General features: G+C 41.6%; 1 protein-coding gene across 1 annotated transcript; it reads right to left on the reverse strand.

The window, feature by feature from the left end:
* Positions 1–10293: 10293 nt before the first annotated feature.
* LOC121584177 (B-cell CLL/lymphoma 7 protein family member A) lies at positions 10294–19558 on the reverse strand. The gene is made up of 6 exons (XM_041900014.1): positions 19360–19558; positions 18401–18482; positions 18099–18192; positions 17814–17993; positions 11419–11522; positions 10294–11279 (listed from the first exon to the last, which is right to left on the reverse strand). The coding sequence occupies exons 1-6, from the start codon at positions 19449–19451 to the stop codon at positions 11205–11207; spliced, it is 627 nt and encodes a 208-aa protein (XP_041755948.1). The 5' UTR covers positions 19452–19558; the 3' UTR covers positions 10294–11204.
* Between the last annotated feature and the right edge of the window lie 7864 nt (positions 19559–27422).

The raw sequence follows: 27422 nt of genomic DNA on the forward strand, positions 1-27422 counted from the left end.
CACAACCTCAAACAGTCACACTCCAAACTCCACAATGGCCAAGACCAAAGAGCTGTCAAAGGACACCAGAAACAAAATTGTAGACTTGCACCAGGCTGGGAAGACTGAATCTGCAATAGGTAAGCAGCTTGGTTTGAAGAAATCAACTGTGGGAGCAATTATTAGGAAATGGAAGACATACAAGACCACTGATAATCTCCCTCGATCTGGGGCTCCACGCAAGATCTCACCCCGTGGGGTCAAAATGATCACAAGAACGGTGAGCAAAATCCCAGAACCACACGGGGGACCTAGTGAATGACCTGCAGAGAGCTGGGACCAAAGTAACAAAGCCTACCATCAGTAACACACTACGCCGCCAGGGACTCAAATCCTGCAGTGCGAGACGTGTCCCCCTGCTTAAGCCAGTACATGTCCAGGCCCGTCTGAAGTGCATTTGGATGATCCAGAAGAGGATTGGGAGAATGTCATATGGTCAGATGAAACCAAAATATAACTTTTTGGTAAAAACTCAAATCGTCGTGTTTGGAGGACAAAGAATGCTGAGTTGCATCCAAAGAACACCATACCTACTGTGAAGCATGCGGGTGGAAACATCATGCTTTGGGGCTGTTTTTCTGCAAAGGGACCAGGACGACTGATCTGTGTAAAGGAAAGAATGAATGGGGCCATGTATCGTGAGATTTTGAGTGAAAACCTCCTTCCATCAGCAAGGGCATTGAAGATGAAACGTGGCTGAGTCTTTCAGCATGACAATGATCCCAAACACACCGCCCGGGCAACGAAGGAGTGGCTTCGTAAGAAGCATTTCAAGGTCCTGGAGTGGCCTAGCCAGTCTCCAGATCTCAACCCCATAGAAAATCTTTGGAGGGAGTTGAAAGTCCGTGTTGCCCAGCGACAGCCCCAAAACATCACTGCTCTAGAGGAGATCTGCATGGAGGAATGGGCCAAAATACCAGCAACAGTGTGTGAAAACCTTGTGAAGACTTACAGAAAACGTTTGACCCGTGTCATTGCCAACAAAGGGTATATAACAAAGTATTGAGGAACTTTTGTTATTGACCAAATACTTATTTTCCACCATAATTTGCAAATAAATTCATAAAAAATCCTACAATGTGATTTTCTGGATTTCTTTTTCTCAATTTGTCTGTCATAGTTGACGTGTACCTATGATGAAAATTACAGGCCTCTCATATCTTTTTAAGTGGGAGAACTTGCACAATTGGTGGCTGACTAAATACTTTTTTTCCCCACTGTATATTGTCAAAGAATTGTGGATCATCATTATTTGGTCCGTAAAGGTTAATGAGCCATATCTGTTTATGGTCCAATACCATATTTAAAATAATCCATCTACCTTGCGTATCTATTTGGACAATTTGCACATTCGGATCGAAATTACTATTAATTAATATCATCACCCCTTTTGAATTTCTTTGCCCATGGGAGAAGTATATTTCCCCCCCCCATTCTTTTTTCCACGCTACTTCATCTCGAATTGTTGAATGAGTTTCCTGTATACAATATATATTATATTCCTTCTCTTTGAGCCATGTAAATATTGTTCTTCTTTTGTTATTATCAGCTAAGCCATTACAATTATAACTGGCTATACTTATTTCACCATACACCATAATGAGATACAAGTTTCACATTATTAGTTATCTTGTTGTTATTAGCTATTGTTAGTTGTTATTAGTCCCATCCTTCAACTCCATTCAACACCACCCATCTATCTCTTAACACCATCCATATTGGGTTTCTATTTGCCATATATTTTTCAACTGTACTGTGATGTTTTACAAAAGTTCTGAACCTTTCTATTCTCATTGTTTCTACAGATTGTACATTGAAAATAAACAGTTTTGCTAAAAGTATTATTATATTATTGATCGATTGACTATGACTTTTCAGATCACCCAGTAATGCTATCTGCAGGGTTAGCTCCAGGTAAATATTGCAATCCTTTAGCCATTCCTGGACCTGTGTCCAAAAACAAGCTACAAATGGACAGTACCAAAACAAATGATCTAATGAATCTGTCTCTTCGCAGCAAAATCTGCAGAGTTGGGAAGATTGTATCCCCCATCTAAATAACATTCTATTGGTAGCAAGAATTGTATATAATAATTTAAATTTAAAAATTACCAATTATGTTCTTTAATGAAAGGCCGACAGACAAGTTCCTTACTTTTTCCCCCTTCCACTTTCCTCTTCCATTTTTGCGGTAATGCTGCAATTATTTGGTTGTAATTTTGGATAGAGCAGACATTTCCATATGTTTTTGTTAGCTGCATGTGCGACATAACTCCACCAGTCCTACCGATGATATCATTTACGAAGATTATATTTTGCAGGTTTTCCTACTTACAAAGCATGTAGAGGTCTGTCATTTTTTATCATAGGTACACTTCAACTGTGAGAGACGGAATCTAAAACAAAAATCCAGAAAATCACATTGTATGATTTTTAAGTAATTAATTTGCATTTTATTGCATGACATAAGTATTTGATACATCAGAAAAGCAGAACTTAATATTTGGTACAGAAACCTTTGTTTGCAATTACAGAGATCATACGTTTCCTGTAGGTCTTGACCAGGTTTGCACACACTGCAGCAGGGATTTTGGCCCACTCCTCCATACAGACCTTCTCCAGATCCTTCAGGTTTCGGGGCTGTCGCTGGGCAATACAGACTTTCAGCTCCCTCCAAAGATTTTCTATTGGGTTCAGGTCTGGAGACTGGCTAGGCCACCCCAGGACCTTGAGATGCTTCTTACGGAGCCACTCCTTAGTTGCCCTGGCTGTGTGTTTCGGGTCGTTGTCATGCTGGAAGACCCAGCCACGACCCATCTTCAATGCTCTTACTGAGGGAAGGAGGTTGTTGGCCAAGATCTCGCGATACATGGCCCCATCCATCCTCCCCTCAATACGGTGCAGTCGTCCTGTCCCCTTTGCAGAAAAGCATCCCCAAAGAAGGATGTTTCCACCTCCATGCTTCACGGTTGGGATGGTGTTCTTGGGGTTGTACTCATCCTTCTTCTTCCTCCAAACACGGCGAGTGGAGTTTAGACCAAAAAGCTCTATTTTTGTCTCATCAGACCACATGACCTTCTCCCATTCCTCCTCTGGATCATCAAGATGGTCATTGGCAAACTTCAGACGGGCCTGGACATGCGCTGGCTTGAGCAGGGGGACCTTGCGTGCGCTGCAGGATTTTAATCCATGACGGCGTAGTGTGTTACTAATGGTTTTCTTTGAGACTGTGGTCCCAGCTCTCTTCAGGTCATTGACCAGGTCCTGCCGTGTAGTTCTGGGCTGATCCCTCACCTTCCTCATGATCATTGATGCCCCATGAGGTGAGATCTTGCATGGAGCCCCAGACCAAGGGTGATTGACCGTCATCTTGAACTTCTTCCATTTTCTAATAATTGCGCCAACAGTTGTTGCCTTCTCACCAAGCTGCTTGCCTATTGTCCTGTAGCCCATCCCAGCCTTGTGCAGGTCTACAATTTTATCCATGATGTCCTTACACAGCTCTCTGGTCTTAGCCATTGTGGAGAGGTTGGAGTCTGTTTGATTGAGTGTGTGGACAGGTGTCTTTTATACAGGTAACGAGTTCAAACAGGTGCAGTTAATACAGGTAATGAGTGGAGAACAGGAGGGCTTCTTAAAGAAAAACTAACAGGTCTGTGAGAGCCGGAATTCTTACTGGTTGGTAGGTGATCAAATACTTATGTCAAGCAATTAAATGCAAATGAATTACTTAAAAATCATACAATGTGATTTTCTGGATTTTTGTTTTAGATTCAGTCTCTCACAGTTGAAGTGTACCTATGATAAAAATTACAGACCTCTACATGCTTTGTAAGTAGGAAAACCTGCAAAATCGGCAGTGTATCAAATACTTGTTCTCCCCACTGTACATGGTAATGTAAAAATTGTATTTTTTTGTGATCCAATACGTAATATAGTACATTTATCATAATTTGGTTGTAATCCAGAGAGGTTAGAAAATGTATCTAGATATGAGGCTGTGGAGGGATTCAAGTTGTGGATTTAAAAGAAAACATGAATCATCAGTGTACAATGACACCTTTGTTTTTAAGCCCTGGATTTCTAATACCTTGGTATTATTGTTGGATCTGATTTTAATAGCTAACATCTCGATGGCCATAATAAATAGATATGCCGATAGTGGACAACCTTGTTTCACTCCTCTTGACAGTTTAAAACTTTCTGAGAAATAGCCATTATTTACTATTTTACACCTAGGGTTACTATACATGATTTTAACCCATTTTATAAGAGATTCTCCAAAATTGAAATGCTCCAGGCATTTATATATAAACCCCAGTCGTACTTTATCAAATGCCTTTTCGAAGTCTGCTATAAACAGCAGGCCTGGTTTCCCAGATTTTTCATATTGTTCTATTGTTTCCAGTACTTGCCTTATATTATCTCCAATGTATCTTCCATGTAAAACATCTGTCTGATTAGAATGAATAATGTCTGACAATACCTTTTTAATTCTATGCGCTATACATTTTGCTAGAATTTTTTGCATCACAACACTGAAGTGTAAGGGGCCTCCAATTTTTTTAATGGACTGGATCTTTATATTTTTCACTTGTATCCTGTTTCAGTAATAATGAAATCAGACCTTCTTGATTGTTTCCTTTCAAATTCATTGTGGTGGCCTACAGAGCCAAAATGATGCAAATTGTGTCACTGTCCAAATACTTATGGACCGGACTGTATGTTCCCATCACATCACTGAAGATAATCATACAGGCCGCACTGACCATCCCAGTTAGCAGCTGTGAGAGATCTTTCAGTGCATTAAGACATCTACATACCTGGCTTATGAGCCCAATGACCCAAGATAGAATGTATCATGACAATTGACAAATATATACATACTAACACGCTTGGGAAGGAGTGAAGTCATAGACAGGTTTGCACCTACAGCTTCATTTTGTTTAATTTCTCATCTTTAGTTGGAGAAAGGATTGTATGCTGGTATGTACATGTGTGTAAAATTGTGAAGTGTTGTTACTACAGGGGTGTTGGAGGGGGTGTATTTGTTTTTGTGTAAGTAATTAGGTATAAATATTGTCATATAGCTAATTGACCTTGGAATCTGTGATTTATTACCACAAATATTATAAAATCATGATTTTCAAGTGTGTTTGGTGCCTGCGTTTGTACATATTATCTGCAAAAGTTGTCCCCCCCCCACCCACCTACAGTTATAATACAAGCCTACTGCTAATGTGAGTTTATGTAGTTCCAACATAACCCAAAGGATGGCAGCCTAAAATTCCATTCCTGCTATTTTGCACGTAACTATATATTTTTTTTCATGCAAAACATGAATTTGTGGTTTAGGCTGCCACCATTTGGATTATTTTGGAACTGCACAGTGCGCGCAGCATGACAAAATTACGATATAGTTATGCACTTGCTAATAGATGTACAAAAATATATTGACACCATATTCCATGGGTTTACTGACCCGGAGTCAGCCCCAGGTGTTCTGAATGTCTAGTGACGTCTCTGCATCACAGACACCAGGGATCCCCCAACTTCAGTTGATCCACCTTAACACTGAACCCCGCCCCAGTTATCACTCCTTTTAGCAGTGCTCTGCTCCAGAGAGCAAGGTAGGACCAAATATTTGGTAGATATTCGGTTCTCTCGTCAATAGCTAGCATGCCATGACTATGAAGATAGTATATCCTGAATCAGGGGTGGATGGAGAAAAATCCAAACTTTTTTTATATATTTCATTTTTTAAATAATACTATTTCGGATTTCAATCTTCAATAGCTCTTACACAAAGCATGCCATGACTATGAACATGATATATTCAGAATCTAAGAGCTATTGAAAATTGAAATCCAAAACTTTATTTAAAAAATAAAAAGATGTGGACTTTTCAGAATTCAGAATATACCATCTTCATAGTCATGGTATGCTTGATTCAATAGCTATTGGCGAGGGAACCGAATATCCTATATGAAACTAATTTTACCTCGGTAAGCAGGACACCGCTTTCGTCCCCATCGAGACCACAAACGGATCGACCAAAAGGCATGGATCCACTTTCTCCATGAATCGTACTCCCATTGGGCCAGAGTCTTCCTGATCATTGGGGTGAGGCTCGGAAGCCTTCACCCCACCTGACGATCCAGGTTCTTTCTCCTCACTTTTGTCAGGATCAATTTCAAGTTCACTGTCCATTGACAGCTCAGGGTCTTCAGGGGCGTAACATGCATTTGTCTCTCCTGTTTCCTACCCCATTGAAGTTAAGGGTAGGGACGTAAGGATCCCTGATAGCATTGACCGTAGTCTAGTCTACTGTGGAGTTCTAACGCAACAGTATCTGACTTTCGTTGTTTGTAAATGACATTTCAGGTTTAATATTGATTGCTTTCAGAAATGGCTTTATGGACATAGACTTGTTTCATGTGTGTACATGATATTAAAACATACTCTTTATGTCGCTATGCCTGCCAATACTCTTGTCCATGGGTAGATGGTATACAGTTGATGTCAAATTGACATCTAAAGTTGACATTTTTAGCATTTTAGCTAACCCTTTACCTAACCTTAATCTAATTCTCCTAAAATGCTACGTTAATTCTCCTAACCTGCTATGAAAATTCAGTTCTGACAAACTGTATCCCATCTAGTCAAAACCTATACTCTGCACTGTAGCTTAGTAAACTAAACCAAAGAGTGTTTTATAATGACAAGATAGTCAAGTGACCGATCTAACAATGGAAATACATGTCCTCAAAGATGGAAGGCAGGCGGAAGGCAAGATCAGGTGGGACCATTTCTAGCTAATGAGAGGGCAAATAGTTGTGTGAACAACAGGCCATAGAGATAGGACTCATCTTTGTATCTGTGCCATTATAGCGTCTGTGACAGCATGGGCAGCGCCATTGAGGTTATCTCCATTTTAAAAAGTAGTACATTTTCTTCTTCATTGGCTGATTGCTCCAAACTCAGGAATTCCCACCCAGTTGACTACTTTCAAATAAATCAAAATCAAATCAAAATGTATGTCACAAGCTTCGTAAACAACAGGGTAGACTAACAGTGAACTGCTTACTTAAGGGCACTTCACAATGCAAAAATAATAGGAAGATAACACGAGGAATAAATACACAATGAGTAACGATAACTTGGTTATATACACAGGGTACCAGTACCGAGTCTATGTGCAGGGGTAATTGAGGTAGATACAAGATGCTCTCAATGCTGCAGCTGTAGAACTTGAGGATCTGAGGGCCCATGACAAATATTTTCTGCCTCCTGAGGGGGAAGAGGCGTTGTCATGCCTTCTTCACGACTGTATTGGTGTGTGTGGACCATGTTAATTCCTTAGTGATGTGGACACAGAGGAACTTGATCTCGACCCTCTCCACTACAGCCCCGTCGATGTGAATGGGGGCGTGCTCGGCCCTCTGTTTCCTGTAGTCTACGATAAGCACCTTTGTCTTGCTGACGTTGAGGGAAAGGTTGTTGTCCTGGCACAACACTGTCAGGTCACTGACCTCCTCCTTATAGGCTGTCTCATCGTCGTCGGTGATCAGGCCTACCACCGTCTTGTCGTCAGCAAACTAAACGATGGTGTTGAAGTTAGGCGTGGCCACGCAATCGTGGGTGAACAGGGAGCACAGGAGGGGACTAAGCACGCACCCCTGAGGGGCCCCCGTGGTTGATGGGTTGTTGCCTATCCTCACCACCTGGGGGCGGCCCGTCAGGAAGTCCAGGATCCAGTTGCAGAGGGAGGTGTTCAGTCCCAATGGGTCGAGCTTAGTGATGAGCTTGGAGGGCAATATGGTGTTAAACTGAGCTGTAGTCAATTATCATTCTCACATGTTCCTCTTATCCAGGTGGGAGAAGGCAGTGTGGAGTGCAATAGAGATTGCATCATCTGTGGATCTGTTGGGGCGGTATGCAAATTGGAGTGGGTCCAGGGTGTCTGGGATGATGGTGTTGTGAGCCATGACCAGCCTTTCAAAGCATTTCATGGCTACAGATGAGTGCTATGGGGCGATAGTCATTTAGACAAATCAAATTCAATTTTATTGGTCACATACACATGGTTAGCAGATGTTATTGCGAGAGTAGCGAAATGCTTGTGCTTCTAGTTCCGACAGTGCAGCAATATCTAGCAAGTAATATCTAACAGTTCCACAGCAAAAACCTAATACGCACAAATCTAAGTAAAGGACAGGTCTGCCACGGAGAAGGAGAGCCCACAGTCCTTGGTAGCTGGCTGCGTCAGTGGCACTGTGTTATTCTCAAAGCGGGCAAAGAACTTGTTTAGCTTGTCTGGCAGCAAGACGTCGGTGTCCGCGACGTGGCTGGTTTTCCTATTGTAGTCCGTGATTGTCTGTAAATCCTGCCACATACGTCTTTGGGTCTGAGCCGTTGACTTGCAACTCCACTTTGTCTCGATATTGACGTTTTGCCCGTTTGACTGCCTTGCGGAGGGAAAGACCACTCTGTTTGTATTCTGCCATATTCCCCGTCACCTTGCCATGGTTAAATGCGGTGGTTAGTGCTTTCAGTTTTTCGCGAATGCTGCCATCTATCGACGGTTTCTGGTTAGGGTAGGTTTTAATAGTCACAGTGGGTACGACATCTCCTATACACTTCCTTATAAACCCACTCACTGAATCAGCATATACGTCTATATTATTCTCAGAGGCTACCCGGAACATATTCCAGTCCGCCTCATCAAAACAATCTTGAAGCGTGGATTCCGATTGGTCAGACCAGTGTTGAATAGTCCTAAGCACAGGTGCTTCCTGTTTGAGTTTTTGCCTATAGGAAGGGAGGAGCAAAATGGAGTCATGGTCAGATTTGCCGAAAGGAGGGCCTTGTATGCATTGCAGAAATGTGTATAACAATGGTCCAGTGTTTTTCCAGCGCGGTTGCTACAGTCAATATGCTGATAGAAATTAGGTAGCCTTTTTCTCAAATTTGCTTTGTTAAAATCCCCAGCTACAATAAATGCAGCCTCAGGATATATGGTTTCCAGTTTGCATAAAGTCCAGTGAAGTTCCTTGAGGGCCGTCATGGTATCGGCTTGAGGGGGGATATACACGGCTGTAACTATAACCGAAGATCATTCTCTTGGAAGATAATACGGTCTGCATTTGATTGTGAGGAATTCTAGGTCAGGTGAACAAAATGACTTGCCTCCTAAGTCTGACTAGAAGACCGCTCCGGCTCCCTCTCCTCCGGCGGCGTTGTTTTGGGTCGGCCTCTAGAATCAGTTCAAATGCCCTGGGTGGTGCGGACAAAGGATCCACTTCGGGAAAGTCGTATTCCTGGTCGTAGTGCTGGTAATCTGACGCCACTCTGATATCCAATAGTTCTTCCCGGCTGTATGTAATAATACTTAAGATTTTCTGGGCTAACAATGTAAGAAATAAAAAATCAAAATACTGCAAAGTTTCCTAAGAACTAGAAGTGAGGCAGCCCTCTCTGTTGGCGTTCTTGGGCACAGGGACTATGGTGGTCTCCTTGAAATGTATAGGTATTACAGACAGGGTCAGGGAGAGGTTAAAAACGTCAGTGAAGACACTTGCCAGCTGATCAGCGCATGCTCGGAGTACGCGTCCTGGTAATCCATCTGGCCCCGCGGCCTTGTGAATGTTAACCTGTTTAAAGGTCTTACATCGGCTACAGAGAGCGAGATCACACAGTCGTCCGGTACAGCTGGTGCTCTCATGCATTGTTCAGTGTTGCTTGCTTCAAAGTGAGCATAGAAGGCATTTAGCTCATCTGGTAGGCTCACGTTATTGAGCAGCTCACGTCTGGGTTTCCCTTTGCAATCTGTGGTAGTTTGCAAGCCCTGCCACTTGCAGGTGGAAGCCCTGGTGGAAGCCCTCAATGGCAATGTCCATGCTATAACGGGTTATAGCCATGATGAGTCCTCCATCTCTATGACAACAGGCAAAACTCAGATATAACGTGTTTTTTTTAAAAGTTGCCGAAATGCCATGTCAGTGCACTTATATCAGTGCATTCATAACCTAACCATTACGAAACTTATTAGAATAAGCCTCATGTAGCAAATTAGCAATACAAAATTATGTTGACCAAATTCGACACTCATTGACCTCCATACAAACATTCTGAAGTAAAACCTCGTGTCGCCTCTTCCTCTCTGACTCAATTCCGGAAGATATCCATATTACAGGGATCTAAACTAGAGCTATCTGCATTGTAGATTTATATCTGTGGCAGCTGTATAACAAGTTGTTTTTGTAGATTTTTTATTTTAAAACCTTTTACATGGCAAAATCAATTAATATTTGTGGAATAAATAATGCTAGTTAAACCCCACTCAAATGTATTCAACACTAATAAAATAATAATACAAATAAGGGGTCCCAAAAGAAGACAATATTCAACATTTGACTTTCTGTAGGACTAATTGAATAAGGCATTTTTAGTTGGGCAAAGGCTGACGAGGAAACATAACTATTTAGGCCACGTACACTTTGCAAGTAGAGGTTATACTTATTGTTTAATAATCTATACATAGTGTTGCCAGCACTGCTGGACTTCAGTGAGGTATTCAAAGAGCTATAACCAAGCAGCCTACATTTGCACTGAAAAATGCTTTAAGGGTTAACAAAAACTGGGCAATGGGCAATTGATATACCAGAGTGAAGTATACACACTATAGAAACAAATCTACACACATTATTCTAGTAATTCAAGGCACACAAACCTGGAAGTATGCCTATGCTACAAGCTTTCACAAGAGGAGAAAGGGAAACCAATATGCAACTGAGTGCCACTAATTAATAAAAAATGTAGGTGTTGTCTTATCGTTAATTTAACTCATGTTTAACTGTCAAAGTAATAAAAGGTTACAACCGCAGCAGAACCAACAGATCATAAAAGGATTCAAACAGTGTGTTGACCCTCCTGAGCAAAACAACAAAAATGACTAAATCAAAATACTGTATGTACATATACTTTGGCAGAGAACCAAAACAACAGCAGGTGTTAGTGGCAAAATGAGAGGGGGTTGGGGGATGCTGGACTCCTCTGGGACCAATGCAGAAGAAGAAAGAGATGAAGACACAGGAGAGGTTAAGACACCTGAAGTGATTAGGAAATGGCGACAGGTCGAAGAATTGGTGATGGGAAAAGATAAGTTAGATTTCCTCAAAATCAGCTGAGGGAGTTTCCAACTTGCCCTTCTTATTGGGAGGAGTGCCATCTTCAGATTCCTGCAAAAATAAAACAAATTATTTCAGAAAACTTGACTTGATGTCAAATGAGTTTCATTATACTGCATCAGTAAAATGTCTAATTGACTTAAACATATATAAAGACATTCTAGTCTTGGATGGTGGTGGAGGGGAGGACCTGAGAATCTTGAGGAGTGTCTGAGGATGGTTCATTCCCTGCCGTGGACCTTCCGTCCCTCTTGGGTGTGCTTGTGTTGGAAAACTCTGAGGAGTGAACATTTCCTGCAATACCAGAAAGTCTGTTTGCATAACCATGGTAGACAAGATGCTTTAAGCAAATAGAATAAGAAAGGACAAGGCATTAGTGTTTGTACACTAGTCCTACTTCTGTAACAGTTTTGATTAAAAGAGAACATACAATTCTTACAATAGGCAAGTTAATTTTCTGTTACATGCCGACTACGCGCGTGCGTCCGTCATCGCGCCCATGTTGATTTTGTCCATTCACACTAGACGCAATCATGAGGGTAAAATATCAAAACCAACTGTGAACCAACTACAATGCTTTCGGAAAGTATTCAGACCCCTTGACTTTCCACATTTTGTTACATTACAGCCTTATTCTAAAATGTATTTAAAAATATGTTCTCATCAATCTACACACAATACACCATAATGACAAAGCAAAAAGAGTTTAGAAATGTTTGCAAATTTATTACAAATAAAAATACGGAAATATCACATTTACATAAGTATTCAGACCTTTTACTCAGTACTTTGTTGAAGCACCTTTGGCAGCAATTACAGCATTGAATCTTCTTGGGTATGATGCTACAAGCTTGACACACCCGTATTTGGGGAGTTTCTCCCATTCTTCTCTGCAGATCCTCTCAAGCTCTGTCAGGTTGGATGGGGAGCGTTGCTGCACAGCTATTTTTCATGTCTCTCCAGAGATCAGGTTCAAGTCCGGCTCTGGCTGGGCCACTCAAGGACATTCAGAGACTTGTCCCGAAGCCACTCCTGCGTTGTCTTGGCTGTGTGCTTAGGGTCGTTGTCCTGTTGGAAGGTGAACCTTCGCCCCAGTCTGAGGTCCTCAGCGCTCTGTAGCAGGTTTTCATCAAGGATCTCTCTGTACTTCGCTCTGCTCATCTTTGCCTCGATCCTGACTATTCTCCCAGTCCCTGCAGCTGAAAAACATCCCCACAACATGATGCCACCCCCATGCTTCACCGTAGGGATGGTGCCACGTTTCCTCCAGACGTGACGCTTGGCATTCAGGCCAAAGAGTTTGATTTTGGTTTCATCCGACCAGAGAATCTTGTTTCTCATGATCTGAGTCTTAAGGTGCCTTTTGGCAAACTCCAAGCGGGCTGTCATGTGCCTTTTACTGAGGCGTGGCTTCCGTCTGGCCCTTCTACCATAAAGGCCTGATTGGTGGAGTGCTGCAGAGATGGTTGTCCTTCTGGAAGTTTCTCCCGTCTCCACAGAGGAACTCTAGAGCTCTGTCAGAGTGACCATCGGGTTCTTGGTCACCTCCCTGACCAAGGCCATTCGCCCCCGATTGCTCAATTTGGCTGGGCGGCCAGTTCTAGGAAGAGCCTTGGTGGTTCCAAACTTCTTCCATTTAAGAATGATGGAGGTCACTGTGTTCTTGGGGACCTTCAATGCTGCAGACATTTTTTGGTACCCTTCCCCAGATCTGTGCCTCGACACAATCCTGTCTCGGAGCCCTACGGACAATTCCTTCGACCTCATGGCTTGGTTTTTGCTCTGACATACACGGTCAACTGTGGGACCTTATATAGACAGGTGTGTGCCTTTCCAAATCATGTCCAATCAACTGAATTTACCACAGGTGGACTCCAATCAAGTTGTATAAACATCTCATGGATGATCAATGGAAACAGGATGCACCTGAGATCAATTTCAAGTCTCATAGCAAAGGGTCTGAATACTTATGTAAATCAGGTATTTCTGTTTTTAATTTTTAATACACTTGCAAAAATTTAAACACATTTTTCGCTTTGTCAATATAGGGTAGTGTGTGTAGATTGCTCAGGATTATTATTATTTGTAATCAATTTTAGAATAAGGCTGTAACGTAACAAAATGTGGAAAAAGTCAAGGGGTCTGAATACTTTCCGAAGGCATTGTATATTAATTTTGGGGCAAATCGAACACACACAAAACATTCATGGACATTTAGCTAGCTAGTTTGTCCTGGGAGATGAACATTGGGTTGTTATTTTACCTGACATTAGAATTTTTACCCGGAGTCATACAAAATCGTGTTTCTCTACTCCAACTATTAATTCACAGATAAAAAGGGAAACCTTGTTAGTTTTTAGTTAGTTATCTTTATTTAATCTCTCCTCGTTTGTCTTTCAAGCATCCACGTGGGTTTGAATCTTCCTGATAACCAATGAGGAGGGGACTTGCAGCGTGTGGAGTGTCAAATAGAACCAAGTTCTATTTTAGCGTTTGGCTACGCAGACACTCGTTCGCACAAGCGGTGTGGGTGAAATTATTGAATAACATGTATGTGTAAATGTATTTTGCAACACTCACGCACGCAATGTGGCCGTTGAGGGTTGCATGTTATTCTTCTCTTTACTATCCACAATAGTTTCAACTTCACAGAAGTGGCATGAGTGACCTTGCTTGGGGTGTATTATCGCAGATCTTGGTAGACAAGGTCTGATTGTGACATGACCTAGGACGATTTATTTACCTGTATTTTCTCCCAAATAATATGACCAAATCTGAGTGATGACACAAATACCTTATTATAGCTTACTTAAAACTCTACATTACAGAACCATCTTGTGGCAAGAAATCGGCGTCGATGTATGTACAGTGGCTTGCGAAAGTATTCACCCCCCTTGGCATTTTTCCTTGCAGCAATTACAGCTGCAAGTCTCTTGGGGTATGTCTCTATAAGCTTGGCACATCTAGCCACTGGGATTTTTGCCCATTCTTCAAGGCAAAACTGCTCCAGCTCCTTCAAGTTGGATGGGTTCCGCTGGTGTACAGCAATCTTTAAGTCATACCACAGATTCTCAATTGGATTGAGGTCTGGGCTTTGACTAGGCCATTCCAAGACATTTAAAATGTTTCTCCTTAAACCACTCAAGTGTTGCTTTAGCAGTATGCTTAGGGTCATTGTCCTGCTGGAAGGTGAACCTCCGTCCCAGTCTCAAATCTCTGGAAGACAAACAGGTTTCCCTCAAGAATTTCCCTGTATTTAGCGCCATCCATCATTCTTTCAATTCTGACCAGTTTCCCAGTCCCTGCTGATGAAAAACATGGTGGTGTTCTCGGGGTGATGAGAGGTGTTGGGTTTTCGCCAGACATAGCGTTTTCCTTGATGGCCAAAAAGCTCAATTTTAGTCTCATCTGACCAGAGTACCTTCTTCCATATGTTTGGGGAGTCTCCCACATGCCTTTTGGCGAACACCAAACGTGTTTGCTTATTTTTTTCTTTAAGCAATGGCTTTTTTCTGGCCACTCTTCCGTAAAGCCCAGCTCTGTGGAGTGTACAGCTTAAAGTGGTCCTATGGACAGATACTCCAATCTATGCTGTGGAGCTTTGTAGCTCCTTCAGGGTTATCTTTGGTTATCTTTGTTGCCTCTCTGATTAATGCCCTCCTTGCCTGGTCTGTGAGTTTTGGTGGGCAGCCCTCTCTTGGCAGGTTTGTTGTGGTGCCATATTCTTTCAATTTTTTTATAATGGATTTAAATGGTGCTCGGTGGGATGTTCAAAGTTTCTGATATTTTTTTAACAAGTTATTTTTTTCATTTCACTTCACCAATTTGGACTATTTTGTGTATGTTCATTACATGCAATCCAAATAAAAATTCATTTAAACTACAGGTTGTAATGCAACAAAATAGGAAAAACGCTACGGGGGATGAATACTTTTGCAAGGCACTGTACAGAACAAAGGGTTGGTATTGTATTATGGAAAATACTACTCTCAAGGGTGTTTAGCTTGCTACTTGGTGAAAACTACATCAATGACAAGTTGACACACTGTAGTTTGTAAGGAGTTTTGCACTCCGTCCTTAAACGGCATTGGCATGGCAGACCGTTTTACCAGCTCATTACTACAGAAACTACAGTAGGCCTTAGTGAAATCCTTTGTTCAACCCCACAAGAGGAACAAACAATCTGTTTGCCTGTCTAGTGCATAACAGCTAAACTTTCTCCAAATATATGAGATACTCTTGTTGCCCAGAGTACATGCTCAGACTTGTGAACAAATCTCTCTCGGTAGATGCCCATTTTTACAATACTGTTAAGAGGCATGTTTAGCATTTCATGATATCTTCCATACCCTAATCATTGATTATGGTTTGTCAATATGTAGTTGAAATCGGAGGTTTACATACACTTAGGTTGGAGTCATTACTCACTAACTGTAAGTCGCTCTGGATAAGAGCGTCTGCTAAAATGACAAAAAAATTAAATAATATTAAAACTTGTTTTTCAACCAGTCCACAAATTTCTTGTTAAACTATAGTTTTGGCAAATCAGTTAGGACATCTACTTTGTGCATGACACATGTAATTTTTCCAACAATTGTTTACAGACAGATTAGTTCACTTATAATTCACTGTATCACAATTCCAGTGGGTCAGAAGTTTACATACACTAAGTTGACTGTGCATTTAAACGTCTTGGAAAATTCCAGAAAATGATGTCATGGCTTTAGAAGCTTCTGATAGGCTAATTGACATCATTTGAGTCAATTGGAGGTGTACCTGTGGATGTATTTCAAGGCCTACCTTCAAACTCAGTGCCTCTTTGCTTGACATCATGGGAAAATCAAAAGAAATCAGCCAAGACCACAGAAAAAAGAAATTTGACCTCCACAAGTCTGGTTCATCCTTGGGAGCAATTTCCAAACGCCTGAAGTTACTATGTTCATCTGTACAAACAATAGTACGCAAGTATAAACACCATGGGACCACACAGCCGTCATACCGCTCAGGAAGGAGACGCGTTCTGTCTCCTAGAGATGAACGTACTTTGCTGTGAAAAGTGCAAATCAATCCCAGAACAACAGCAAAGGACCTTGTGAAGATGCTGGTGGAAACACGTACAAAAGTATCTATATCCACAGTAAAACGAGTCCTATATCGACATAACCTGAAAGGCTGCTCAGCAAGGAAGAAGCCACTGCTCCAAAACCGCCATAAAAAAGCCAGACTACGGTTTGCAACTGCACATGGGGACAAAGATCATACTTTTTGGAGAAATTTCCTCTGGTCTGATGAAACAAAAATAAAACTGTTTGGCCATAATGACCATCGTTATGTTTGGAGGAAAAAGGGGGTTACTTGCAAGCCGAAGAACACCATCCCAGCACGGGGAAGGCAGCATCATGCTGCGGGGGTTCTTTGCTGCAGGAGGGACTGGTGCACTTCACAAAATAGATGGCATCATGAGGAAGGAAAATTACGTGGATATATTGAAGCAACATCTCAAGACATCAGTCAGGAATTTAAAGCTTGGTCGCAAATGGGTCTTCCAAATGGACAATGACCCCAAGCATCCTTACAAAGTTGTGGCAAAATAGCTTAAGGACAACAAAGTCAAGGTATTGGAGTTGCCATCACAAAGCCCTGACCTCAATCCTATAGAACATTTGTGGGCAGAACTGAAAAAGCGTGTGCGAGCAAGGAGGCCTACAAACCTGACTCAGTTACACCAGCTCTGTCAGGAGGAATGGGCCAAAATTCACCCAACTTATTGTGGGAAGCTTGTGGAAGGCTACCCGAAACGTTTGACCCAAGTTAAACAATTTAAAGTCAATGCTACCAAATACTAATTGAGTGTATGTAAACGTCTGACCCACTGGGAATGTGATGAATGAAATAAAAGCTGAAATAAATCATTCTCTCTACTATTATTCTGACATTTCACATTCTTAAAATAAAGTGGTGATCCTAACTGACCTAAAACAGGCCATTTCTACAAGGATTAAATGTCAGGGATTGTGAAAAACAGAGTTTAAATCTATTTGGCTGAGGTGTATGTAAACTTCCGACTTCAACTGCATCTCTAGCCCGAAAAATGTAAACAAAAACTTGCTAAAAAAAATTATACGCCATTCTCTGTATGTTGACGGGTTAATTCATAGAACTGTTCCCAACGCTACCAATGACATTGGTGAAGATGAAAGAACATTTGTATGCACGCATGACTAAGTCGCTTTGGATAAAAGTGTCTGCTAAATGGCATACATGATTTTGTTCACCAAATGTTCCTTATGAATGCCATCTCTACAAGCCATAACATGTACCCTTTTGACATTGACAACAGTGCAACTGCCAATTTTTTTACTATTCTGGGATTATGAGGGCTGGATGAAAGCATTCTGCCTGTCAAGTTAAGCCATATTGTTTGACAAGTTGGCACTAGTCTTGGAAAAGACCTTAAGGTAAGACAAGAGCACAGCTTTAATGAGGACACGATGCTGTATGTATGGTATGGTTTCATAGAATTTAGTTGAAACTAAGGCAATGCTCTCCCTTTCCCTTTCTGTGATAGGTAGCATATTGACTGACCACTCTTGCTGTCTGTGCTCTTCAGCTGCTCTTTGCCAGGGGACTGGCTCTGGTCGCTCTTAGCCTCGTTGCTGTCACTCTGGAAAGTTGCCGAGGCCTCTGGGGCAGGGCTGGCACTGTTGCTGTTCTCCTGCTTCATGGGGGAGCAGTCAGCAATGGAGCTCTGGTTACTGTTATCGTCTAAGAGATACAGAAAGTGACAGAAAGATGAGTTTACAACTATTATTGAACATAAGTTTGAAGTGTCTTGCTCTTTGTTGGCTTAAGGTGTGAATTGGCTCTTACCATGCATGTCCATCATTCCAGGAGAGGAGCTGTTTTCTGGTGTTGTGACCTCCGACCCATACTTGTCATCCTTGCCTTTCTTATTTTTGCTCTTCTGCAAGATAGCACATAAAATGCTGTAGTGGTGCTATTTATTATGTATAACATAATATTACATGATGTACTTTATCTCAATATACCGGTAATCGCTTTATATAGGTCATGCCAGAAGGAATTTGAAAGGAGATGAAGAAAGGAAGCATGTTGGTGATCATCCACCGCACTTTGCACAATTGGTGCCCCCAAACACCCTGTGGACTTACATCATTTGACTTGGGTTCAGTTACTGGCACCCACTTGTAGATTCGCAAGGATGTGTCACCGACTGTTACCCATTTCTTCTCCCTGCATTAGATACACAAGGAATGAGGAACACTTGTTAGCAATTGTGTGTTCAATTCAAAATGTCAACAAAACAACAGTACTATTTTTGTGAACTTTCACTTTACATTTCAATTCCATGTAGAAAATGTCCTTCAACATTTCTGTGGAAAGTTAATTTGAAAGTTAGGAATTTGTTGTTACTTGTAGCCATTTGAGAAATCTACCCAATGAGTGAGACTACAGACGAATAGCCTCAAATAAAATATTTAAATGAATTGAGTGGTAATTACATTTAGGCTACTAACACATCCACAAATCTATTAAATTGACTGCAAATCTATAAATTGCAATTTTATTGAACTATAGGGACCATCCAAAATAGAATTGTAAAGCAATTCGGTCTTTTACACAGTTCCTCTTCTCACCACCACCCCACGCGCTCCCTATATTTGTAGGTCACAAAAACCTCTCCAAGCGCTAAATTTAAAACCCAACGAACATAGAAACTATTCTAACCATTGACCGCTGTAGTATAACGGCGGCTGTGATGTTATTATTGATAACATTCGAGCGGTGAAAAAACAGTAGCCGACAAAGCTTCTCAAGCCAGCAGTACATGTACTATGCTAGAACGGCAAAGGCTTCATGTGACTACAACGAAATGGCTTCTAGGTTCAACCCACAATATTTTATGAATATATGTAATATTCCCACATGATAAGTGTTTAAGCGACCTCCTCTGATCAGGGCGCGAGAGCGCAGTGCACAAGAGCCGAAATATCATCCGACCAAATTTCATTCAATGTGTCTTTCGTTTCATAAATGTGTTCTTCTCCCGGTCTCTCCTCCCCCACTAGCATTGCTGCTCTCGGGTCTTAGATAACGCTTTCCCTCTTACCAATTTCGTACTTTATCAACAGCAGCCATAACCCGCTTGATGTCATCTTTCGCCCTACTCCGTGTCTCCGCGCGGACCGACCTGCCCGACATAAATGCTATTGGTAAAATATTTTCTTAAACTCGCCGGCAGTTTAGACACAATGCAAACACACTGAAGCGAGCTGTAGGAGGAAGTAACGCGCCTGCGCCAAGGACAGCGTTCAGAACAAGCAAAGCGCGTGCACGCACAATTTTTTGTGTTTTGTAGACAGACAGCCTGAACAGAAGTTGCACTATTTCAGACAAAAGTTTTATAGCATTTATCTTCCAAGTCTCCCAGAAGACAAAAGTTAAAGCATAGGCTATTTATACATTAATTTTAAAAAACAATTACTTGGCACAATGAAGTAAGCAATTATAGTGGATTAATAAATTAAATACATTTGCAATCAAATGTGTTTCTTATTTTTTCAATTGTCATAACATGTGCTGTATTCAATTGATCTTTATTAGCAAATCAAACTGCACCCATGAGGAAACGGCTGTCAATCGTATGTGTGTGCTTCATGAACTAGATACTTCCCATGAGTCTTTTACAGATTGAGCCCCACACTCTCACATACAGTACATGTAATTCCTATACAACTTCTGACCCCGAGGGGGACAACATTCCCTCTTGGGAGGAGGGAACAATCTCCAGGAAATCATTTGAAAATGTTTCCATGGAAATCTCCTCCGAGACCTCATACTCCGACATGTCTTCTGAATCTGTCCAACACAGACACAGACACACTTTTAATGGTTGACTATCAAAGCTGTGTAGTCTCAGTCTCATTATCACATTTTTAGACACTACTCTGAGCTCAACATGGTGATACATACCATCACATTCAAAGGCTTCCAGCTCGGATCTCCCCCTCTTTGGATTCAGTCCTACCAGTGTGGTGAAAAATTCTGCCAGCTCGTCTTCAGTGATGTGTTCCGCTGAGGCAAAAAGAGGGTTGACGTATTATTAGAATGAAATACCAGCGCTGCCTCAGAACAAGGGAACATAAAGACAGAAGGCTAGTAAATTGTAGATACTGACATTACCCTCCATAGAAATATACAGGCACAGCAAACAGACATGTGTGGAGACTAAGAAGATGCAGATTTACAGGCAGCTAGCCTAGCACAGCTCTGTCCTGGAAGAGTTCCAGCAGCTCGTCCCTGTTCACTACAGGCTCTCTCGTCACATAGGGGTCACCCAGGACCTGGAAGATGTGAAGCAACTCCTTCCTGGAGATGCCAAACGCTGGCCGGTGGTTGACGTACAGCTTAATTAACTCCTCCAGGTCTATGTCGGTCACATATCTCCCAGTCTCAGCATACCTGATGAACTTTACTTCGTTCTGCATGTCCTCCAGCTGGAGAGAGTCATGATCAACAAACATTATTATTTCTATACTGAACCTAACTCATTGTTATAACTCATTATAACTTATTATCAGTAAAAAAAAAAAGGGGAACGAAAACAGAAAATGATCAAAGGACTAGATTGATCAATCATTTCCAAATTAGCCTAGTCACTACATTAGTCCTCATTAAGGACTTTGTACCTCTTGCTCAATGGGGAAGAAACCCAGAGCACTCATGACAAAGGGGACCTCTGCTAGGGGGTTTGGGTGGACACCTGTCGGATCTCCATGGAGTCAATACCTTGTTTACGCAGCTGACAGTAATAGAAAAAGTCCTCCATTTCCTAAAGGGAAAAATGTAAGCGTCAGAACAAACACACAAGTATTGTACAGCCATAACAACTGATGTACCCACTCTATACAGTTATGAATATTGATGGTTACATGGTAAAGATATCAGTTTGACCTACTCTAAAGAGTTCTCCGTCTCTAATGCATTAAACACACAACAAAAGACAACGATTCAGTATGTTCAACAGGAAAGCTCAAGGGTCTACTCACTTTCAACTAATCTCCCATGAGAGGACTGTGCAGTCAGACCCCCAGCAGGGAAGACATATAGAATGCCATTGGAGCAGGCCATAGCAGATATCCCTGTTGGGTGGCAAATCAGAGCAGAGGTCTTGGGGGTTCCCATCAATGGGCAGAATCTCGAGATCCACCTTGAAAAAGAACACAATGACATTATGACAAGTGACACTGAAACCAGTATCTCTTCATTAGGCAAGAAATACACAGAAGTCTGGCCCCTAAAATAAAGACTTTCATACATATTTGGTCTGACTGAGGAGGTGGTTTGATACGATTGGGTGTGAATCAACACTTACCTTGTCTTTTGTGATGTATGCCATTTAATGAGAGCTAGGGTCATGATCCTTCATTTGTGGCCTTCATACTTCACCCCAATGACACAGAGATGCTGTGAAATAAGAGGACTAATCATATTTTTACAGACTCTGTTATTTGGGTGCTGACCTGCACATCTTGGTGATGCTGTTGAAAAGCTTCATTTTGTAGAGGTCAGAGGCGGTGAGCAGGAAGTCCTCTGTGGTGAGGGGTGGGCACCAAGCCATACAGGTGGGCCCAGCGCTCTGCTCAATGCACTCAGGATCAGCAGCTCATTCTCATTGCTATTCTCCAGGTCATACTCCACCTAAGCAATCACCACCACACACCAAGGCAAAGTCATCCAAAGTGATTCAGCATGCCTAGTGGTTCAGCAAGTAAAGAAACACTGCATGTAAGTAAACCAGAGCCCTACTAAGTGTGAGGGTCTGGTCCATGCCCAGGGAGAGTAGTCTGGGTTGGGTGCTGTCCAGGTACACCCCAAATAGGAAGTCCCTGTTGGGCTTATAGTGGGAGTGGTGCCTCCCCAGCTACTTCCAGCACTGCACGCTCCTACCAGTGTACAAGCCAAATACCATCACCGCTTTTCCAGCATCCTGACAGTAGCAACAGAACAGGAGGGAAAAGTGCAATTTGTTGGCTTCAGTTTGATTATAATGATTCAAGGTAGAGGGCTCAAACCTGTTACTTCCCTATCCCAATGCCAGAACCACATAGTGTGTCTGCTCACCGCTGTGGCCAGGTAGAGGGAGTCTGGAGAGAAGATCATGTGAGTGATGTGGTCTTGGCTGTAGTTGAGGCACCCCTCTGTCTTACTCTGCAATGTGCAAGCATCCAGTACATGGACAGCTCCACTGGCAAATCCAACCACCAAGTATAATCCTGTTCACTGACACACAGGATAGCCTGGTCAAAGCTGAGCCAACTCACACACAAACACAGACAGAGAATATGTTGTATTTAAGGGGAGTTCTCCCTATACCACAAATCAAATGTGAGAATATCAATGTGAGATCTTTCTACGTATGCATATAGTTTTACTTATAGGAAATTAAACTGACAAACGCCTCTGGCCTGCTGGGTCACCTTGGGGGTCATAGGTGATGCACTGAATCTGCCTCTCCTTCTCAAAGACACTGCTGCAGATGGACAACTTGCGCTCATAGTCCCACACCTTCAGGATGCTACTGTGGGTACCCAAGGCAACAACTGGTTGCTGGGGGTGACAGGCCACAGCATGCAGTGCCTCGCAATGCTTGCGCAGCAGCGTCTTCGTCACACCGCCCTGTGCATTCACATGTACCACCATCGAGCTGACTGTAGACAGGACAAAATGCCTACAGACAAGAGAGGGCTTAAAGGGAGAAGTAGGACAAAGCAGATACGTTTCACATACACTGGGGCACCAACTGGCATCACACTGATTCTCACTGGACAAAAAACGTCTTGGCTTCCAGAGTGCAGTCTTCCAGAAAACCCTGGCTGCTGTTGGGTGGAACTTCTTTGGAGAAGGAGATCGATGTGATTGGGTCCAGGTTGAATTCACTGTACCAGCTGATGAGCTTGAAGTTCTCATCATAGAATTTCACATGGACCAGAGTGTCACCAGTCACAATGAAGCTAAGAAATCAAAGACCATGGGGATATACAAACAGAGCAACAGTTAAAGAACAACAGCTACAAATACCAGGCTGCAATACCAAGACCAATACTTCAAATCAAATCCATTTTTATTTGTCACATGCGCTGAATACAACAGGTGTAGACCTTACCGTGAAATGCTTACTTACAAGCCCTTAACCAACAATGCAGTTTTAAGAAAAATAAGTAAACTAAAGTAAAAAATAAAAGAGCAACAATAAAATAACAATAACGAGGCTATATACAGGGGGTACCGGTACCGAGTCAATGTGCGGGGGGTACAGGTTAGTCGAGGTAATTTAGATAATATGTACATGTAGGTAGGGGTAAAGTGACTATGCATAGATAATAAACAGAGAGTAGCAGCAGCGTAAAAAAGGGGGTTAATGCAAATAGTCTGGGTAGCCATTTGATTAGCTGTTCAGCGGTCTTATGGCTTGGGGGTAGAAGCTTTTAAGAAGCCTTTTGGACCTAAACTTAGCGCTCCGGTACTGCTTGCCGTGTGGTAGCAGAGAGAACAGTCTATGACTAGGGGGGCTGGAGTCTTTGGCAATTTTTAGGGCCTTCCTCTGAGACCGCCTGGTATAGGGTCCTGGATGGCAGGAAGCTTGGCCCCAGTGATGTACTGGGCTGTACGTACTAACCTCTGTAATACTTCAATGGCGGTGAGGAACTTGAACTCCATGCAGAAAGATAAAGCTCCTGTTTCAGCGTTAGAAACCAGGAGTGTTGCATGTTCACACTGTAAGTCAGAGTAAGGTGATTCTGTCCTTCTGGAGGGGGATGAGCTTGATGTTTCTCCTAACGAGGGGTCTTGAGAATTGGAGCCCCTAACCATGTCCCACAGCACCAAGTTGCCTGCTGAGGTAGCGGAGAGGGCCTGAAGCCCCCTCCAGTGGAACACATATTGGCTCAGCATGCCCACAACCTTGTTGAAAGTCTTTGGAAAGATGGTAAAACCAACCATGAGTGAAAGGGGAGATTATAACATGATTATTACAATGACATGATTACAGGTTCTATAAATGACTAAACAGCAGGTAAAATGGACAGGTATGTTCATAACAAATAATAGGTTAATAACAAGATGCAATCGTTTGTCGTTAGTGAGAAGAGAGAACGTTAGTGAGAAGATCTTTGCATTCTAAAATAATTTGAAACAGGTATCTATTTCCTAGGCTATATCCCAGTGGGCATAGGACGTGATAAAGACGTCTTTTACTGGTTGAAATCTGGTCTGGACCTCATATAATCTGATCACAACCAGATTAAGACGTCTTCTACATGACTTATTTTTGACCTCATGAAAAATAAGTCTTATTTTGGTTGATATTGGGTTTTTGATTTAAATCAGATTTAACTACTGACCAGTTACCTAAATGTTACTCAATTAATAGAAACCAATCTATATGAACGTGCATAGTGTTTGTGGGCCATGCACACATTGCATATAAGACACTAGAAAAATTACAATTAATATAATTGGAGGAATGTTCTTTTTCAGCAGGGTTTCCATGATTCAGTTTAGCACACTTGGCAAACAACAGCTGGCAGAGCACACCAAAGCCGGTTAGGGTATTGTGGCCTACTATACCCTGTCAACACACTGGGCACGGACCTATTATGTTTGAGACCCAGGGAACTCGGCATGGCTCGGACTCGGGGGGGCTTCATGCGGGCCCAGCTCTTCCCGAGTCCGGCAGAATCATATTACTCTGGGCTCCGGCTAATGGTACTCGGGCCGAGTCCACTTCAGTTTATTCGTCCGGATTAACTTTTTCAGGAGTAGCGCCATTTGATGTTTTTATTTGGCAGGTGATAAAATACCAACTTTCAAAAACAAAGAAATGTGATATATTTCACCTCCAATTCACTTGTGACAGTCTTTGCAGTCCTATAGCTATCAGAGATGGTCCCTAATTTAGAGAATATCCAATGCTATAAATGATTTTGCTTTTACTACAGGCTATGTTTTTTCGTAGTTGCAGTCCACCCAATTGAAAAGTGCACATTCACTTCCATAACATTTGTTCTAGGCTACCAGCATGTGAGATAAACATGCACAATACAGGATACTCTTACAAAAATGTCACTGCTGTTAAAATGCAGTACAGTGAAAGTAATTAATTAATTATATCTGGTAGCTTACTGTGTGTGTTGGCTTCTAATGGTAATATTTCGTCAGTGTTAGCTAATTGCACTCTTTATTGTGCTGCAAATTTTCTTCTGTTCCACTGAATGCTGTTTTGATGTTCTATTATAACTAACTTAATTTGTTTTCAGAATTTAACAAATACCACGTAGGCCTATGTATTTTGTTTTAATATCCTACTACAATCCACCAGGATTTACAAAACCCATTTTTTATCGCATTTATTTCCATCAATAATTAGTGAAAATTATTGCACATGAATTTGACCCTGAAAATATGACTAGTATATGTTTCCTTAAAGCCTTTAATCAATTAACATAATGCGTACAGTAATTGTATTTTAATTTAAGTAGCTAAATAACGAGGTAGGCATATCAGTTCCAGCTAAAACTTGGATTGGAATATGTGTTTCGCGCGCAGCAATGTGCGCAGGCAGCCTGCTCGAGCGCATCTGTTAAACATTCGATACGGCAGTTGGGACTAGTGGTGATTGGAGTCGAAAAGAGTCGACTCTTGCTCGACTCTGACACCTGTGGCTTGAGTTGTAGGAGTGGACACTTGCTCGACTCCCAAAACACGCTGAAACGGATGCGCACGCACATACACACCACAGTCTCATTATTGCAGAGTTCTATAAGAAGACTACATTTGCGTTCTAGAGGACTGACATGAGCATGATGCTTCCCATTTTCCTATAAAAGGCCTATTTTGTTTGAATATAGAAGGTGATGTGTAGGAACTATAATATTTCAGTAATATGCATGCCCCAGTTTTCAGGCAAAAGTTGGCATTTATAAAAACTGAACTTGACATGAGAACGTGCTTATCCTCCCGCAAACTTTAGACCATGCGTATGCACAGTTTCTAGTGGTTGAAGTATTGCAATGCAAGAAGGCCAAAGTAGCCTAGTAGCCTTGTGCAAATGGGGAATATATGATGACTTATTAATAACAAAAAAACAGGTAGCTAAATATAATAACAAGATGCAATAATTTGCTGTTAGTGAGAAGAGCGAAAATCGATTTATTTTATCTTGGCATTCTAAAATAATTAGAAATCTATTTCCGATTATTTATTTAACTTCCATGATCATTGCAGAATACTACAGTCCTCACCTTTTCTGACTGAGATGGTTTCATACTCGCGAAAAAGCCTACAGGACTACAAGTTAGGATAGGCTACCATTCCTACCATCTCTCATTTAATTTAACCCACTTCACAGTAGTAAACAGATAAGCTACCAATTGACTTTGTAGGCTACGAATACAGTAATGACAAATTTCTCGAGTAGCCTAGACAATATTTCATTTATAAACTAAATACATATAACCATTGTACATTTTCTGACCATGATGATATTCCCGAAGTAGCCATACAACCAACAAATTACCATGCGCATCCCTCATTTAATTGGGCCTATTATATAGGCTATTATAATTTCAATGTTTTTGCTCTATGCATCCGAAAGGGAGCACGGTTTATAACATACAGTAGAATTAAACAGGTCAACAGACAGTTGATAATTTCCATTGAAGTGTGTAGGCTACCACTGTAAGTAGGCCTACTGTATTGTTTTCGTTTTTTTGAGTAGACAATACTTCAGAATTTGCGGGCAGTGCAGCATATTTATGTTCGGGAGAAAGTAAATGCAAAACATTATTGAATTCAAAAGATCTGTTTACAGGTCCACAACAATTTGCAATAGTTTTTGTGTTTCAGAAACCGTCAGATATAGCAAATGTCACTGAAAAAATACATTTCTGCCAACACCTCCAAAGACGTTTGATCAAGTTCGTCATTGATATTTCCTTTAGATATCTGACTACTGTCTTGGCCTAATTCCAATACTTCCAAGTTATACAGCAAATAGGTAAGGGCATTACTGTCACCATAAAAAGTGAATGATTGGCGTTATTCGTTATTCAGGCGGAGTTATGATGCTTGTTTACGCGCGCACAGTTCTACGAAAGGTCTGATTTATAAAAG

This window comes from Coregonus clupeaformis, chromosome 16 (assembly GCF_020615455.1).
Source record: "Coregonus clupeaformis isolate EN_2021a chromosome 16, ASM2061545v1, whole genome shotgun sequence".
In the NCBI taxonomy this organism is placed as follows: Eukaryota; Metazoa; Chordata; class Actinopteri; order Salmoniformes; family Salmonidae; genus Coregonus; species Coregonus clupeaformis.

What these genes read in the sequence shown, in the direction of transcription:
- LOC121584177 (XM_041900014.1), bottom strand. Translation starts at nt 19,451, where the DNA reads ATGTCGGGCAGGTCGGTCCGCGCGGAGACACGGAGTAGGGCGAAAGAT. An exon ending in CTGAACCCAAGTCAAATGAT is followed by an intron (nt 18,193 to 18,400) that starts GTAAGTCCACAG and finishes GCTATCTTGCAG; the next exon opens with AAGAGCAAAAATAAGAAAGG. An exon ending in GAGCACAGACAGCAAGAGTG is followed by an intron (nt 11,523 to 17,813) that starts GTCAGTCAATAT and finishes CTGGTATTGCAG; the next exon opens with GAAATGTTCACTCCTCAGAG.